General features: G+C 39.3%; 1 protein-coding gene across 1 annotated transcript; it reads right to left on the bottom strand.

The window, feature by feature from the left end:
* Positions 1-383: 383 nt before the first annotated feature.
* PLRG1 (pleiotropic regulator 1) lies at positions 384-13,766 on the bottom strand. The gene is made up of 15 exons (XM_066317704.1): positions 13,697-13,766; positions 11,844-11,950; positions 11,478-11,620; positions 10,317-10,370; positions 8,174-8,267; positions 7,662-7,752; positions 7,364-7,465; positions 5,770-5,862; positions 5,277-5,426; positions 5,067-5,168; positions 4,481-4,583; positions 3,812-3,920; positions 2,130-2,269; positions 1,431-1,624; positions 384-603 (listed from the first exon to the last, which is right to left on the bottom strand). The coding sequence occupies exons 1-15, from the start codon at positions 13,703-13,705 to the stop codon at positions 544-546; spliced, it is 1,551 nt and encodes a 516-aa protein (XP_066173801.1). The 5' UTR covers positions 13,706-13,766; the 3' UTR covers positions 384-543.
* Between the last annotated feature and the right edge of the window lie 425 nt (positions 13,767-14,191).

Here is a 14,191-nt window from a genome sequence, read left to right as displayed (position 1 = left end):
CAGCACCAGCAATGGTCAGTTGCTGTGTTAATAGAGCAAACTACTTTATTATTGTGTTGTCTTGCTTGTTTCTAAATTACTCTGTAACTCTAATTTAGTACAGACTTAGCCTATGTACAATAAACAATATTAGTCTAAAATCTGAAAGTATCCCCAAGGAGCTTCCAGAAGATTACTTCTATGCATAAATTTGCAATTAACTTTTGAGGTCAAGCAAGGGTGTTTCACACAACCTATCTCATGAAAATATTTTTATAAGAATCTATTGAGTGTAAGTCTAAAAAAATAACCACCTGCACACCTATCTTTTTCATGAACCATGCATGCTTCACAAAGTTAAGATTCAACTGGTTTGCTGGAATCACAACAAAAAAAGACAAAAGGAAAGAGAAAAAAATTTATTATAAAACATGTTGAAATAGCTTATGACTTAGCTATGCTGTATGACTTCTTGCTCTGCTGTTCTAGGCAGAACAAAATGTGAATGCTGTGAATGCTTTCAGGAAAGCCAAAACAAAATTACAGAAGTAGCATGCTGCCGCACTAAAATCGCTTTCTCTTGATAATTTCTGGTTTCCAGCTGACAGGATGGGTTTCTTCAGTCTAAAGGGAAAAAAAAAATCTCATAAGGATTATTTTAGACTTGAAACTCACCTATAACTAAGGTCTAGTTTAAAATACTACTTACAAAGTACTCTATTTCATATGTAGCATTATTAGTACCTAATCTACAATGTATTTAGTTTACCCAAATGAAATTTTCTATCATCTCACCGTCTGAAGTACATAGCAGTACTTGGTCTGCTCTTTTTTTTTTACCAACAAGGAAAATGATCAGGTTGCCAGTGGCATTTCCAAAGCAACGCTGTGGTTATCAAAGCACATGAAAAGGAGTTTCCAGTGACAGGCTGCCAGACATATCTACATCAGTATTGGTAGATGTCACAGAGTGTATTTTGCCCAACTTCAAAAAGGATAAAAAATTTCTGATTCTTTATATCTAAGAGTTACTCTAAGTCTAATTCAGCATAAAATCCCTATGTTTAATAAAAATTATTGTATTCTTTATATTGAAGACATACACTGATAAACTATTGTCCTACAGTGACAACTATACAATCATGTTGTTTTCTCCACTGGTAAATTACTTAAGTTAATTCAGATTTTAGAACAAGAGTTTGAAAATAAGCTCTTTACTCTAACTTCTAAAAATTGTCAAGGCAAGTAACTAGTCCAGATCATATAAATAATTACAACAAACCTGGAATGCAGAAATTAGCTACTGTCCTGTTAATGCTAATACAAAGGTCTTTCAAACTTCAACAAAATGGATTACCTAAGTCTGAACATACCCCCTTACTAACATGTGTTAGATTAGTCTGAATGTTTTTGATTTTATGAAAATACTTTAAAAAGACACTTTGACATACCGCAGTATCATCTTCTTTGTATACTTTAATGGTTTTGTCAGCTTCAGCTGTTAGCAATCTGCTTTCTGACTGATCAAAAACACAAGCAAATATTCCTGATTCACTGTCCAAAGAACCCGGCTGGACTGCTGCATGTACTCTCTGGAAATTGTATCCAGTTCTCCAGTCCCAAAGGTGCATAGTACCATTATCCGCTACAACAAACAAACAAACAAACGAACTTAGTATTTAACCAGTTAATTTCTATCTGTTTTCTAAATTAGCATCATGAGCAACTAGTAAATATGTCAGGAATACATCACCCAAGATTCATGTAGAATAGCTCAGTACACCCTATAAATTTTCCTATTTTCTGCTGTTTTCCTTCCTCAGAATCTCATTCAGATTTTCATCAGATAACCCAGAGAGCTGACACACTACATCCCAGGGCAATTGCAGCCCGTTGCTTTGGAGGCACAGTAAGGACTGGCATTCCAAATATCAAACTCCCTGCTCAGTAGCTCCACTGAAATTGAATGAAATTCAATTCAGAAACATCCAAGGACAGGAAAGTGGCCCTACCCACTACGAAATGAAATGGTGTCCTGCAGCAGGCTGACAGGCCTAGATAAAGCAGAACTCCATGATCATCTCTGCCTAAAGGCCTCCAGCCACACATACATGGGAGAGAGAAGAGGAATATGTATTTCTCATTTTTACCTCCTGAGACCAGAACACCATCGGAATTTACAGCCAGTGTGTTTATAATAGCATTGTGACCAGAGAGGTTCTGAATGAAGTTTCCATCTGGGAATTTCCACTGCTTAATATTGTCTGGAGAACCAGATGCAAATGTGTAACTGAAAGAAAATAAACACAGTATATTAAAACTCAAAATAGCTGTAGTGAGAGCAAATGTCCTTCATTAAAACTATTGCTAAATGCTAGTCATAAAATTACTTAATATTAAAACTGCTTTTCTGACATGTTTACTTCACATGAAATTAAGCAATTTTATGAAGTCATGAATTACCTATTCCTACTCTTTCCTTTCTGCTTCATAAACTAAACTCTGCAACATCCTATACGCCATAGGATTTAATATGCAAACAAATATTTAAAATGCACATGAAGTTCTCTTCAGTTGTTATTCTGGCAAATTTTCAGGTGTAAGGGTATCATCAGCAAAGGAAGGTAACAGGAAAAATAAGGCAACAAACCCCAAGCATAGGCTAATGGCTAATTCCAAAATTACATAAGCAAGGAAAAAGCCCTGCAAAAATGTAACTAAGAAAGATAATTCTTCCACTGAGTTACCCCAAGATAAAAATTTCCTTCATTTAAAGATGTGCAAGCAGTTATATGGTTATTTGGGTAGCACATACAAAAGCCTGTAGGAATACTTTTCTGCCACAACATCCAGGGAATTTGCTGTCTATTTAAAAGATTCCTCAAATTAAAAAGTAAGTATTACAAGAAAATACCAGAACATAAGAAAAAGTAGAAATACTGAACTACAGGCTGACAGTTGCTACTGTTTGATAAGAACACTTCAAGTTTATTTTCAGAAAGGTGTAACTGATGAAGCTGAAACTTGAATTACTTTTTTTTTTTTTTTCAGAACGTAAGTAAAATAAGAAGTTTTTTCTATAGCTACAGGTAACAGGCTATCCAAATTTTCAGGAACACATTGGAACAGAGCTTATTCATAGCAAAGATTCTGATTTTTTGATAGAAATGACAGAATGTAATTTTAAAATATTAAAAGCACAGATGCAATCAAGTTCTATGTGAATTCCTTTTCTCTACTGTTTTAATGGGGATCCAAACAGGAAACTCTTGTCCATCAAAATACAGCATCTAAATTCAGAGCACTTCCAAGAACTTCTGCTTCAAAGCTTCAATTCTCACAGTAAGGATTTTTTTAAGGCCAGTTAGATTGAAATGTCTAGTGCAGTGAACCACATATTCAAAACAAAGGCCATCCTATTAATCCTTGTCTCCTTTAGCATGAATCACACGTGTGCAATGGCACATCACAAAACTACTGCAATTCCTGCTCACAACCATTCAGTGACATATTTATTCTTAGCCTTACGAGCACTGTACCACCGAGTTTTAAGGACTGAATAAAAGGCACACACATAAATAATCTGTGGGATATAAGACACTCTCAGGACTGCTAATGTACATCAATACCAATAGTAGGGAGGCAGAATCAGTGCAGTAAAACGTATCTAATTACATTGGATTATTGTATTTATGTACATTTTTGCATCATCCTAAGTGCAATCGTTTCTCACATTATTATGCTCTACCATTCTAGATCATCATTCACATTGGCTTTCTTCAATTCTCGAAGAACTGTAATGTGAAAATGTAACAGAATAAAGAAAACTTACTGTCTTGGATGTAACACTACTGCTCTTACAGATTTCTTGTGATTTGTTAAGGTAACACGAGTTTTTCCTGCCACCAAATCCCAGAGTCGTATGGTAGTATCATGACTGCCTACAATGAGAAGAAAATTTTTAAAAAGTAGTACAAACCATCACCTTGATTTTAGCAAAATCATTACTTTGCTAAGGCAGCCAAAATTATGTGAAAGAGACAAAAATATTGTGCTAATGTCACCTCAGACGGAGAAGATGCCTAAGTATTTTTCCTCAGTTTTAAATCCAAGAACTAAGAAGTTACACTGCAAAGCTGGATTTTGACATAATGGGAAATAAGATAAATGCTTAACCACAGTATTGAAATTTCCTTAACTGAAATGGGGACAACTGAAATATCACAGAAAATACAAGTCTCAACACATATTATAATACAAATGAAAACACCAGAAAAAAAGAAAGTGCAGAAAAGCATTCAAACTATGCACAGCCATATTTGCTTAAACATACCATTAATAGTATGTAATAACCATTGCAAGGCCCATTTTTGACAGAAACTAGTACAAGATTTGAGCAAATTCACCAAGATAACATTAGGAGCATCACACAATTACTAAACAATCACACTCGTCATTAGGTTTTTCAATCATGTTACTCATGAAACCATGCCTACCATACCTGTAATAATTTGTGGTTCTGCAGCTTGGCACTTCACAGTTGCTACTGCATTGGTGTGTCCTGATAGTGTGTGCACACTGGCTTTTGTCCTTACATCCCAAATCTATGAATTCACAGCAAATACGTCAGAGGTCAGAAACAAGTGCATATTCAATGTGTTTTAGGCATTGTCATTGATTACAAAATTTCCTTGCCATAGTTCTACAGATTAAAAAATGCTATTTAGGCGATATTTTTCACCCAACCATTTACACAGAACTGCCTCAGCTGGCAAATTTAAAGGGGAGCAGGAACCTCTAGGCATATGGATTATTTAAGTCACCATGGTCCCATAACACCTTCCAAATACTAAGCAATCCTACATACACTGTGTAGTATACCTACTAAATCAAGAAATAAAACATCATCCTGAAGTGACATGTGCATTTGAGCTTCAATTTTATCAACAATATAAGACAAAGCTAACACAAATCATCTTAGTATTTCATCCAAATTGATGATGACTTTTGCTAAGTGCTCATTTTTACAAATAAAGATACTGAAATACACATATCAAGATATTAAAACACTACAATGCAATACTTACTCGTGCTGTTGAATCTCTGCTACATGTCACCAGCACATCTATTGTTGGATGCAAGTCTAACCCATAGACAGCACTTAGATGACCATGGTAATGCCTGATAACCTAGATGAATAAAAACCACAGGAACTTGTAACTGAAAGAATATTCTAAACGCTTTGATTTCTGTATTTGCTACTACCAATTCCTTCAATTAACAAAACTGCAGCTTACCTTGTTGTACTCAAGATCCCAGCATTTCACCTGTTTGTCTTCTCCACAAGAAAAGAGGTACGGACTTCTTGCGCTTACTATCACCCCCCGTACAGTACTGATGTGTCCCGTCAAAGACAATTTTAATTTGCCACTTGCAAGGTCCCAAATCTGCACCAAAATAGGAATTTTAATGTAGACAGGAAAAAGCTACACACTGACTCTGGGTAAACAGCCCAGGCATAACTGATCCTGCTGTAATGTAAGTCAAAAATATAGTCACATAAACACTTGCTCATGTAATAAATGAAATCTTAAGAAAAGAACTACTATTTGTGCTACTCCACAAATCCTTTATGACAACGTAATAGAATAAAAAATGTTCTGCAGTCATTATTCTGCAAACATTGAATAAGAAACTGTTTCCAAGGACTGGAAACAGTTTTAAATAAAAAGGAAACCAAAAAACCCCACTCCCTACAAAGTTTGTCAGTCATTTCTTCCAAGCTCTTACCTTTATAGTTCTGTCAGCAGAGCCAGTAACAAACCACTGATTTCCTGGTTCTACTGCAATACATCTCACCCAGCCCAGGTGACCACTGATAACCTTCAGAAAAAAAAAAAAACCAAAAAATTGTTTAGATCAGAAACAATACAATAGCTCTTGATGTAATTTTCCTTCTCCAACACTGTAATTTGCTAACATTTACCAAAAGTCAAATGTGAAATCAGGTCTGAAGACAGCTTGACTTCTACTTCACTTAAACAAAGAGAAAACTAAAAATTCACATACACCAGACTTGGGAAAGCTGCAATACGTAAATATCCTGTTCCTATAAGCGAATTTTTCACATCCTTTGAGAGTTCCTAACACTGTGGCTCAACACTTGAAGCTATGCAGAGAAAGACTGCATTTGAGTACAGATTCCTTATGCTGCTGTATAGCGCTTACACAAAGAACAATTATAAAAATGTTGGCGATTAAATCACATTTCTATATAATAGCTTTTTAAAGCACACCTTCTTTACTCCAAAACACGAGTAATATGAGAGTTGGACACTTTCCAACAATAAAATAATGGACACTGATCTCTCAAGAAATACTCTGCCAATACATGCTTTGCTTTCAGCAGCCTGTTTCTCCAAATTCTCCAAAGTCAGACACCTAAAATCAAACCCTATGACTAGCTTCACTGGATGTCATGTTTCATGTACCATCATACAGCTCATTTCAAAAGATTTAAAACACAACAAAGCTTTTTAGGCAGTAATACTTTGGAAAGCTGAAGTGGCGTTTTCTGATAACATCAGATCACAGACACAAGATTTTCAGATAAATGTCTAGATTTCTTCCTAATATAGGAATAGAAATGAGCTTTTCTGGGGAGAAATTGAAGAAATAATTAATTTGATCTATTCTGAGTTCACATCATCACAAACAACTTCAAATCAAGCTCACGAAAACCATTTGAAATATAGATCTAAAGCAACAGATAGGTGAAATCCACATTTGGTGTTCCAGATATGCTTCTATTTCCAAGCTGCCTGAACAAACTTTTGCCTTGTTGAACAAGGATTTTGACCTTCACTAGAACTGTTTCTATGTAGAATTAGTCCAGCGACTTGAATTATACTGATAGTATTTCTCTGAAAAGAAAGTGCTCCTAATAAGGAGGCCATTTTCAATTTTTCATCTGTTTATCATAAATCTCTCATGGGTTTATTTTGGTGTCATTTCTTTCAAATGGGACCAAAATTTATCATCATTTTTATAGCAAACAATGTTCAAATGGTGCTTTATTTAGAAAACCTATATACTCACTGGAGCCCAAGTGTTTTTCAAAAAAATGCTTTAAAGGTTAGCCTTCAGATTTCTGACTAATACAGCAAACCTTTCATCCACTTCATCATAATACAGCTACGAGAGTAAAAAAGAGCATCAAAGAGAGTGTGTGTATACAACTTAGTTGTGATCACTTTTTAATCATCTTTTTAAATAATATTTGATTATATTTTTTGTGAATGAGAGCAAAAATTATGATTTGAGGTCTTACATAGAGTATGTTTACTTTTATATGGACATTTGTGTCATGTAATTTCTAACTTACTCTGTATAGTTTCCAAGGTGGATGCCACTGAGGTTTGGGCATGGTTGGAGCCTTCTTTGGCATTAACGCAGAATTTTTGTTTCCACCAGCTTCCACCATAGCCTGTAAGTTAAAAGAAGGATTACTCTTCTGGTTTGTAGCTTATCTCTTTGCCCAAAGCCTAAAACTTTCTCCTTCTGCCTTCTCAATTCTGATTAAATTTAGTCAGTTAGGAGATCTCCACACAACACACACACAGATCCAGAAGCAATCTGGTCAACACCATGTACTGCTCACATTAGATGTGCAATGGACTCACCACAGACATCCCAGGGGGTTGTGAACGCTCAGACATTCCAGCATGCCTGTAAATGTCACCCACACCAGCAGCTGTCCGGTTTGCATCCAGCCTAGGGTGAGGGAAAATGGTGAGTGAATTGCAGTGGACTTTCTCCTGCTGAGTGATAAGGCACCACAAGGCTGCACCCAGCTGAGTGCTGTACACCTCTCAGGATGGAGAGTTCACAACCTCTCTTGGCACCCTGTCCATGGCTTGACCACCCCAAGTTACAGATACAAAGCGTCACATGTTTCTCTTCTAACTAAACAAAACTTCCCTTGGTCCAGCTTCCAGCCACTGCTTCTCATAACATAACAAAAACAAAACAAAACAAACAAACAAACAAAAACCAAAACAAAAAGCGTACAGAAAAACAATGCCTATCCACGCTAAAAGGAGTTAGGAAATACTCCAAGTAGTTCTTATCCCAGCTTCTGTTATTTGCCTTGAAATTCCCACAGATAAGTGTCAATGAGGTAACACAGCAGTACCTGGACTGGGAAGCAGGAAGTGCTACGGCTAAGGACTGTGCTGCAGATTCACTTGGCATCCTCTGGACCTTAGTATCTGCTGTCAAAGCCACACCTTGAAGAAAGAAACAAAACCAAAAATCACACATCAGAAATGAAGACAACTCCTTTAAACAGGAACTCAAAAGTGTATTATACAAACACATAAAGGTATATGCATATGCCAGCAAACAAGGGCCTGACACACCTGCAATATCTTCCTTCAGTAACATTTTCACATCCAATTCAAATCTACTGAAATTCTTGTTTTGCCAAAAATCCTTTCCATCCTGATGTACTACATATGTGAGTACAAATCTAGAGTATAAAATAGTATATCAGTGGAAACAAACAAATTTAAAAAAGTCTAACTAGGAGCAGCATCCATCTTTATATCCAGCTTCAACTGCTATGGAAATCCAAACATCACCAAAATAAACACGATCTTGCGAAGCACTTGGTAATTTAGGCTCTTTAGTACAATAATCATCCAGTGCTATGTGGTGTTTGGCCTCACACAGTGGAGCCAGAGCTGTAAAAGGTTTAGTCTTACTAAAGTGAGAATTTCAGGCTACATCTTCAGTTCTTTTAACCTTGTTGGGGGGTTAATTTTTTCCTTTTTTACTTATAGAATTTTTCCCCATAAGTTGCTTGGAAACTAATTACTGAGTACTTATGGATGCTTGAGGAAAACAAAGGAGTGGACAAAGGAGAGTGTAGCAACAGGCTACACCTTTTTGGGTTTTTTGTTGTTGTTGTTGGTTTTGGTTTTTTTTTGTTCTTTTTTTTTTTTTTTTTTTTGGTTTTTTTTTTTTTTTGTTTTTTTTGGGGTTTTTTTTGTCTCTGGGAGTTTTTTCTCCAGGGGAAAAGATACCGAGAGGCCTGGGGGCAGGTAAAGGACGGGGCTGGGGGCAGCTTTGCTCTCCTGCTCTCGGCATCTCATCGGAGAGAGGACGGCCAGGCTACTGCTTGCTGCGGGAGGAGTTCACTGTCACCACCACATCCTGGGAAATCTGCCATCATCTGTTCGTGTGCCCGGGAACTCTGAGCTCCTCCTCCTGCCCTGCTGGGCCGCCCTTGTCCCGCCGCCGCCCTTTCTCCAGCTCCGCTTTGAGGCTTTTTGCTACTCTGTGGCCCCGCACTGCCCCTGCTCTGCTGGGACATCCCTGCTGTTCCAGCTACCACCGCGGAGCTTCATCTGCTAGCCCCGGATTTTCCACCACTGCAGCCTGGTGCTCTCGGAGTCCCGCAGGGGCATCAGTTATTCCTATCCCCATACCTCTGCCTGAAAGCCCCTCCAATTTTCTAAATTATAATAATTTGGAGGGAGGGGATTTGAATTCTCCATTCCAAGGGAATTCTTTCAAATTCTTTTCAATTCCAATCCATTCTTTCAAACCAAGAAAAACCTTATCTCAAGAACAGCAGATATTGTTTAAAAAAAAATTAAAAACCTCTTTGTAAAGTAAAGTTTTGGTGCAGACTGGTATATTTAACTCATTGTTTTACTTCTTTTCCTAACCAAACTTCCGTCAGTTGACAACAAACTCAGTATTTGGGCAAAATACTCAGGTTAAAGCAAGAAACAGCAGAGAAAGAAACCTGATTTTCAACCCTGATATAAATGATTCTATTAAAAGAACAATGAACTTTAGGAAACTACTGTGAGCAATTCTCGCCCCCACGGTTACAAGCAAGTTACTCTGCCTGTTTTTTTAATGGTTGAGGGGCCACTGAACACTTACATCTTTCAAGTTGTAAATCAAGACAACAGATTTTCTACTATACTCATAATAACCTGAAACACAATGCAAGATCAACAGCTAAAACTAAGCTCTTACAAGAACAGAGCAGGACTGATCAGTAACAGTGGCCATTAGCAATGGCCAGTGTAACAACACAGAAACACAACTCCTATACAAGCACAGGCAAAAGCAAATGACACTAAAATTACTGCACCCTCAAGTCTCTTCTCCAGGGCAAGGTGATGAAAAGCAGACAACATTCCACAACTATTAAGTATGGATTCATATCAAGAGGAAGCCTGCTCCTACTAGGATAAAGGATATCTTGTTCATACAGAAACCCAAAAAATCCACGTGAACACCTGGAAAATTTTACTTACCAGGCCCAGATGGGTATGGGTGTGTGCCAGTTACCATATACTCAACCTCTTGTCCTAAAGAACAAGAGAATGTTTTATTAATATTTATACCCTCTACTGCACTGCAAACAATGCACTCAAACAGCAAAATAGTGGAAAAGAGAGCAGACCATACACAGCAAAAGAAATCAGTAACCACCTCCTATGTAAACATTTTTTATTCTCATTAATTTAATTTGTTCTGGTTATCTCCATTTTAGAGAGCTCAACTGTAAAAAATAACTGTAATAAATAAGTTGAATGGTGAAGCTACCTGTTATCAAGAGGGCTCAAGAGAAAAAACTTGACACTGCCTTTGGAGTAGATATCATGGAAAAGGATTCAAGTATACAAAGAGCATGGGTGTCTAAAATGTAAGCTAGTCAGTTGGTTGTCACTGCTGCCAGAATTGAAAAAGGTTGTTTTCTTCCTAAAAGATTTTTCATTCTCTCTCATGTTGAGAGAATGTTTCATGTTTCACTTTCACAATGCTTCCAAATAAAGCATCCTGGGCAGAATCTCAACACCAACTGAGTATCAACTACATCAACTAAAATGAGGCAGCAATTTCAGAAGAGAATTTTCATACGGGATCTACCTAACACATACACATTTTATACATCATGAAACATATACTGACAAACTCTACAGATTTGAAATAATATCTTCCCTGGTTTAAAAACTGCATGGCTAACAGACTGTAAACATACTATGAAACAGAACTAAAACAACAAAAAACCACCCCAAACAGAAAACAACAGAAAAATGCCAAAACAAACAGAAGTCAACAAAAGAGCATGTCTCCTTAATCATCATGAACTTGCAAACATAAGAAATACGTTACTCAATTCCAACACATATGTACATCACACACTAACATTACCAAAAATTACTCTTTTTACCAATTAATCACTATAAAAAAATTCACAGCACCCAATAACTCCTTTGTTAAAACAAGCTTTCCCTTTTTTCTGAATCACTTACCTCATGTGGACCCTAGCAAGAAAAATACCAATCAAAAAAGGTTTCTTTGATCTCTGTATTTATCTCTGGTGGATTAACACTTGACTGCATTCTGCAGATTTTACATCAGTGAGACTGTTCCAAAAGAAAGGACAAATATACCACTAAGGGCAAACCCACCTTGATTTCCAGGATACTGTTTGTGTCCATAGGGATCCCCGGTGTTGGGGCCTCCCTTCTCCCTCAGGTTCTCTTTGAGGGTGGGCATGTGCAGCACTGAGCCGTACTCCGTGCGCAGCTTCACTGCCATTTTCACCTTGTGACTGTGGGAAGAGTAAAGCAAAGCCCTCATTAAACCCCAGCCTCTGAACTGCTAGCAAGCTTCGAAATATTTTAGAGAGAAAGTCATTAAATTTACTTCACAACTCTAATATTTCTCTCCCTTCAAGATTACACTGTTAACAGTACAGAAACATCTGAATTTCTGACTTGGGTAGAGCAATCATTGACAGAGTTTAAAACTTTACTGAGTGCAGCAGCACTTACCTTTCTTCATCCAATGGGATAGGCTTGGCATTATCAGCTACAAACATGTCATGGGTTCTCTTCAAAGACCTGAACACAAGTGTGTGCACAGAATGCTTTTGGACTTCCTAAAAAAAGGAGCATTTAAATATATTTGAACAGATTGAAATGAAAAACTGAACACTGAAACATAAATTGAACTGTGTAACAATTTCAAATCTCAGTTCTGTTACAGGACATGCAACCATTCCGTTCACCAAAGACACTAATCCTCTTGGAAACTAAAAAACTAAATTATTATATTAGTTGTTTTACTTCAGTGTTTGTTCAAAAATATATTCTATTCCTTGAAGACTTATAAGACTTTGAAAAGCAAGCCAAATACTTTGATCAAATTTTCTGCACTGTTACGTGCATAACAAATCCATGAGCATAAAAGCTTTTATCCCACATCCTTCCCAGTTCTGTTTTTATATGCAGGCAATAAAGAAGTCAATTCTGAAGAAAACAAAAAATTTGTAAATGTTCCTTCGCTATCACCGTAAAAAAGAACATAAACTTCTGTGTGCAGTACCACTTTGTGTTCACATGGCTAATTACTGCTCAACAGCAGCTGTTGACACCACAAACGCAGGTGTAGGTAACACCACATCTCTCCAACAGAGAAGAAACTTCTGCAAGTCATTTTTGACAGATGCTTTTCTGTAAAAAAACAGCTCATAGTGTTGTAACGGGCAGAAGTCGTTGCACCTTCTTCTATAACCCTGACAGTCCCACATGCTTTCAGAAGTTCATGATACTCACCCCGCAGTAAAGATTCTACAACCTATAAAACCAGTGGTCTTCTCTACAGCTGTACTCCCAAGCCCTCACAAAAAAGCTGAGGTTTCCGTTATGAGCTAACTGAGTAGCTCTCCGGTGGTCAAACACCACAGCATCACTTCCCCACAGTCACAGAACGTGCTGAGTTCGAAGTGGCTCACAAGGATCATCAAACCCAGCTCCTGGCTCTGCACGAGACACCCCAAGAGTCACACCCTGTGCCCAAGAGCATTGTCCAAACGTTCACTGAACTCTGTCACCCTTGCTGCTGTGACCATTTCCCTGGGGAGCCTGTTCTAGCACCCAATCACCCTCGGGGTGAAGAACCTTTTCTTGATATCCAACCTAAATGTCCCCTGACAAAACTTAAAGCCTTTCACTCGGATCCTTAAAGCCTTTCACTCGGATCCTGTCATTGGTCACCAGAGACCAGATCAAAGCCTGCTCCTCTGCTTCCCCCTCGTGAGGAAGCTGAAAACTGAAATGAGATTTCCCTTTACTCCTCTAGGCTGAACACGACTTCAAGCGACTTCATCCACTCCTCATAAGGTTCTCCCTCTAGACCAATCCTCTCCATATCCTTTGTATCTTTTTTCTGACGTTGTGGTACCCAAAACAATACCCAGCACTCGAGCTGAGACTGCACCACAGCAGAGCAGAGAAGAGCGGGACAATCCCCTCTCTTGACGGGTTGGCGATGCTTTGCCGATTGCCCCTCACCACCAATTCCGCATTTACCACAAGTCTGGCAAAGCAAACCCGCTGCTCACTCCCGCCTCAGACACGCACACTCCGATGACCTGCACCGGCTGGGGGCACCTCGCTGTCCCCGGGCCGAACCAGATGCGCAGACGGAGGGGCCGCCACGGTCCATCCCCACAGCGGCCTTTCCCACGCAGGGCACAGCGAGGGTGGCGGGTGCGGGGCGGCGCTTCTCCCGCCAGGCCCCGACCTAGCTCGCCCCACTGACCCGGCTCCGCTCCCTAGTCTCGCCCAGGGCGCCACAAGGGCGCGACAGAGTGGATTTGCGGGGCCACTGCCCCGTCCCTCACCTCCGCCATGGCGCCACCGAATTCCTGCCGCCGCTGCCGCCGCTATGGAGCCACTTCCGGCGCCTTTCCGCGCCGCACCGGAAGTGATGCATGAAGAGGGGAAACGTGCGGAGAGGCGAAAGTGGAGGGGCGGGGTTTGTGGCAACCCCTCCGCTCCGTGTGCCGGGAGTTGTAGGTTCGAGCCCTGCTGCCGCTGCCGGAGCGGGCGGTGCGAGTCACTTCATCAATATGTACAAATATGTAAAGGGGTGGTGACAAGAGAACGGAGCCAGGCTCTGCCCGGTGGTGCCGGGCAATACGACAAGAGGCAGTGGGCAAAAAGTGATGCGCGGGAAGTTCCACTTGAGCGTGACGAAAGACTTTGTTATTGTGCAGGTGATCGCGCACCGGCACAGGTTGCCCAGAGAGGTTGTGGAGTCTCCCTCACCGGAGATATTCAAAAACCCTCTGGACACAACCCTGTGCCGCGGGCTCTGGCACGGCGCCGCTTGGTCC

This window comes from Sylvia atricapilla, chromosome 4 (assembly GCF_009819655.1).
Source record: "Sylvia atricapilla isolate bSylAtr1 chromosome 4, bSylAtr1.pri, whole genome shotgun sequence".
NCBI classification, from domain to species: Eukaryota; Metazoa; Chordata; class Aves; order Passeriformes; family Sylviidae; genus Sylvia; species Sylvia atricapilla.
The sequence above is the reverse complement of the archived record's forward strand: the minus strand, read 5'-3'. Positions and strand labels throughout refer to the sequence as shown.

Excerpts from the sequence above, each read along its gene's own strand:
- PLRG1 (XM_066317704.1), bottom strand. Across the intron at positions 7,753-8,173 it reads CTTCCTGCTTCCCAGTCCAG|GCTGGATGCAAACCGGACAG; the intron begins GTACTGCTGTGT and ends CCCTCACCCTAG. Across the intron at positions 3,921-4,480 it reads AGAACCACAAATTATTACAG|GCAGTCATGATACTACCATA; the intron begins GTATGGTAGGCA and ends TTCTCATTGTAG.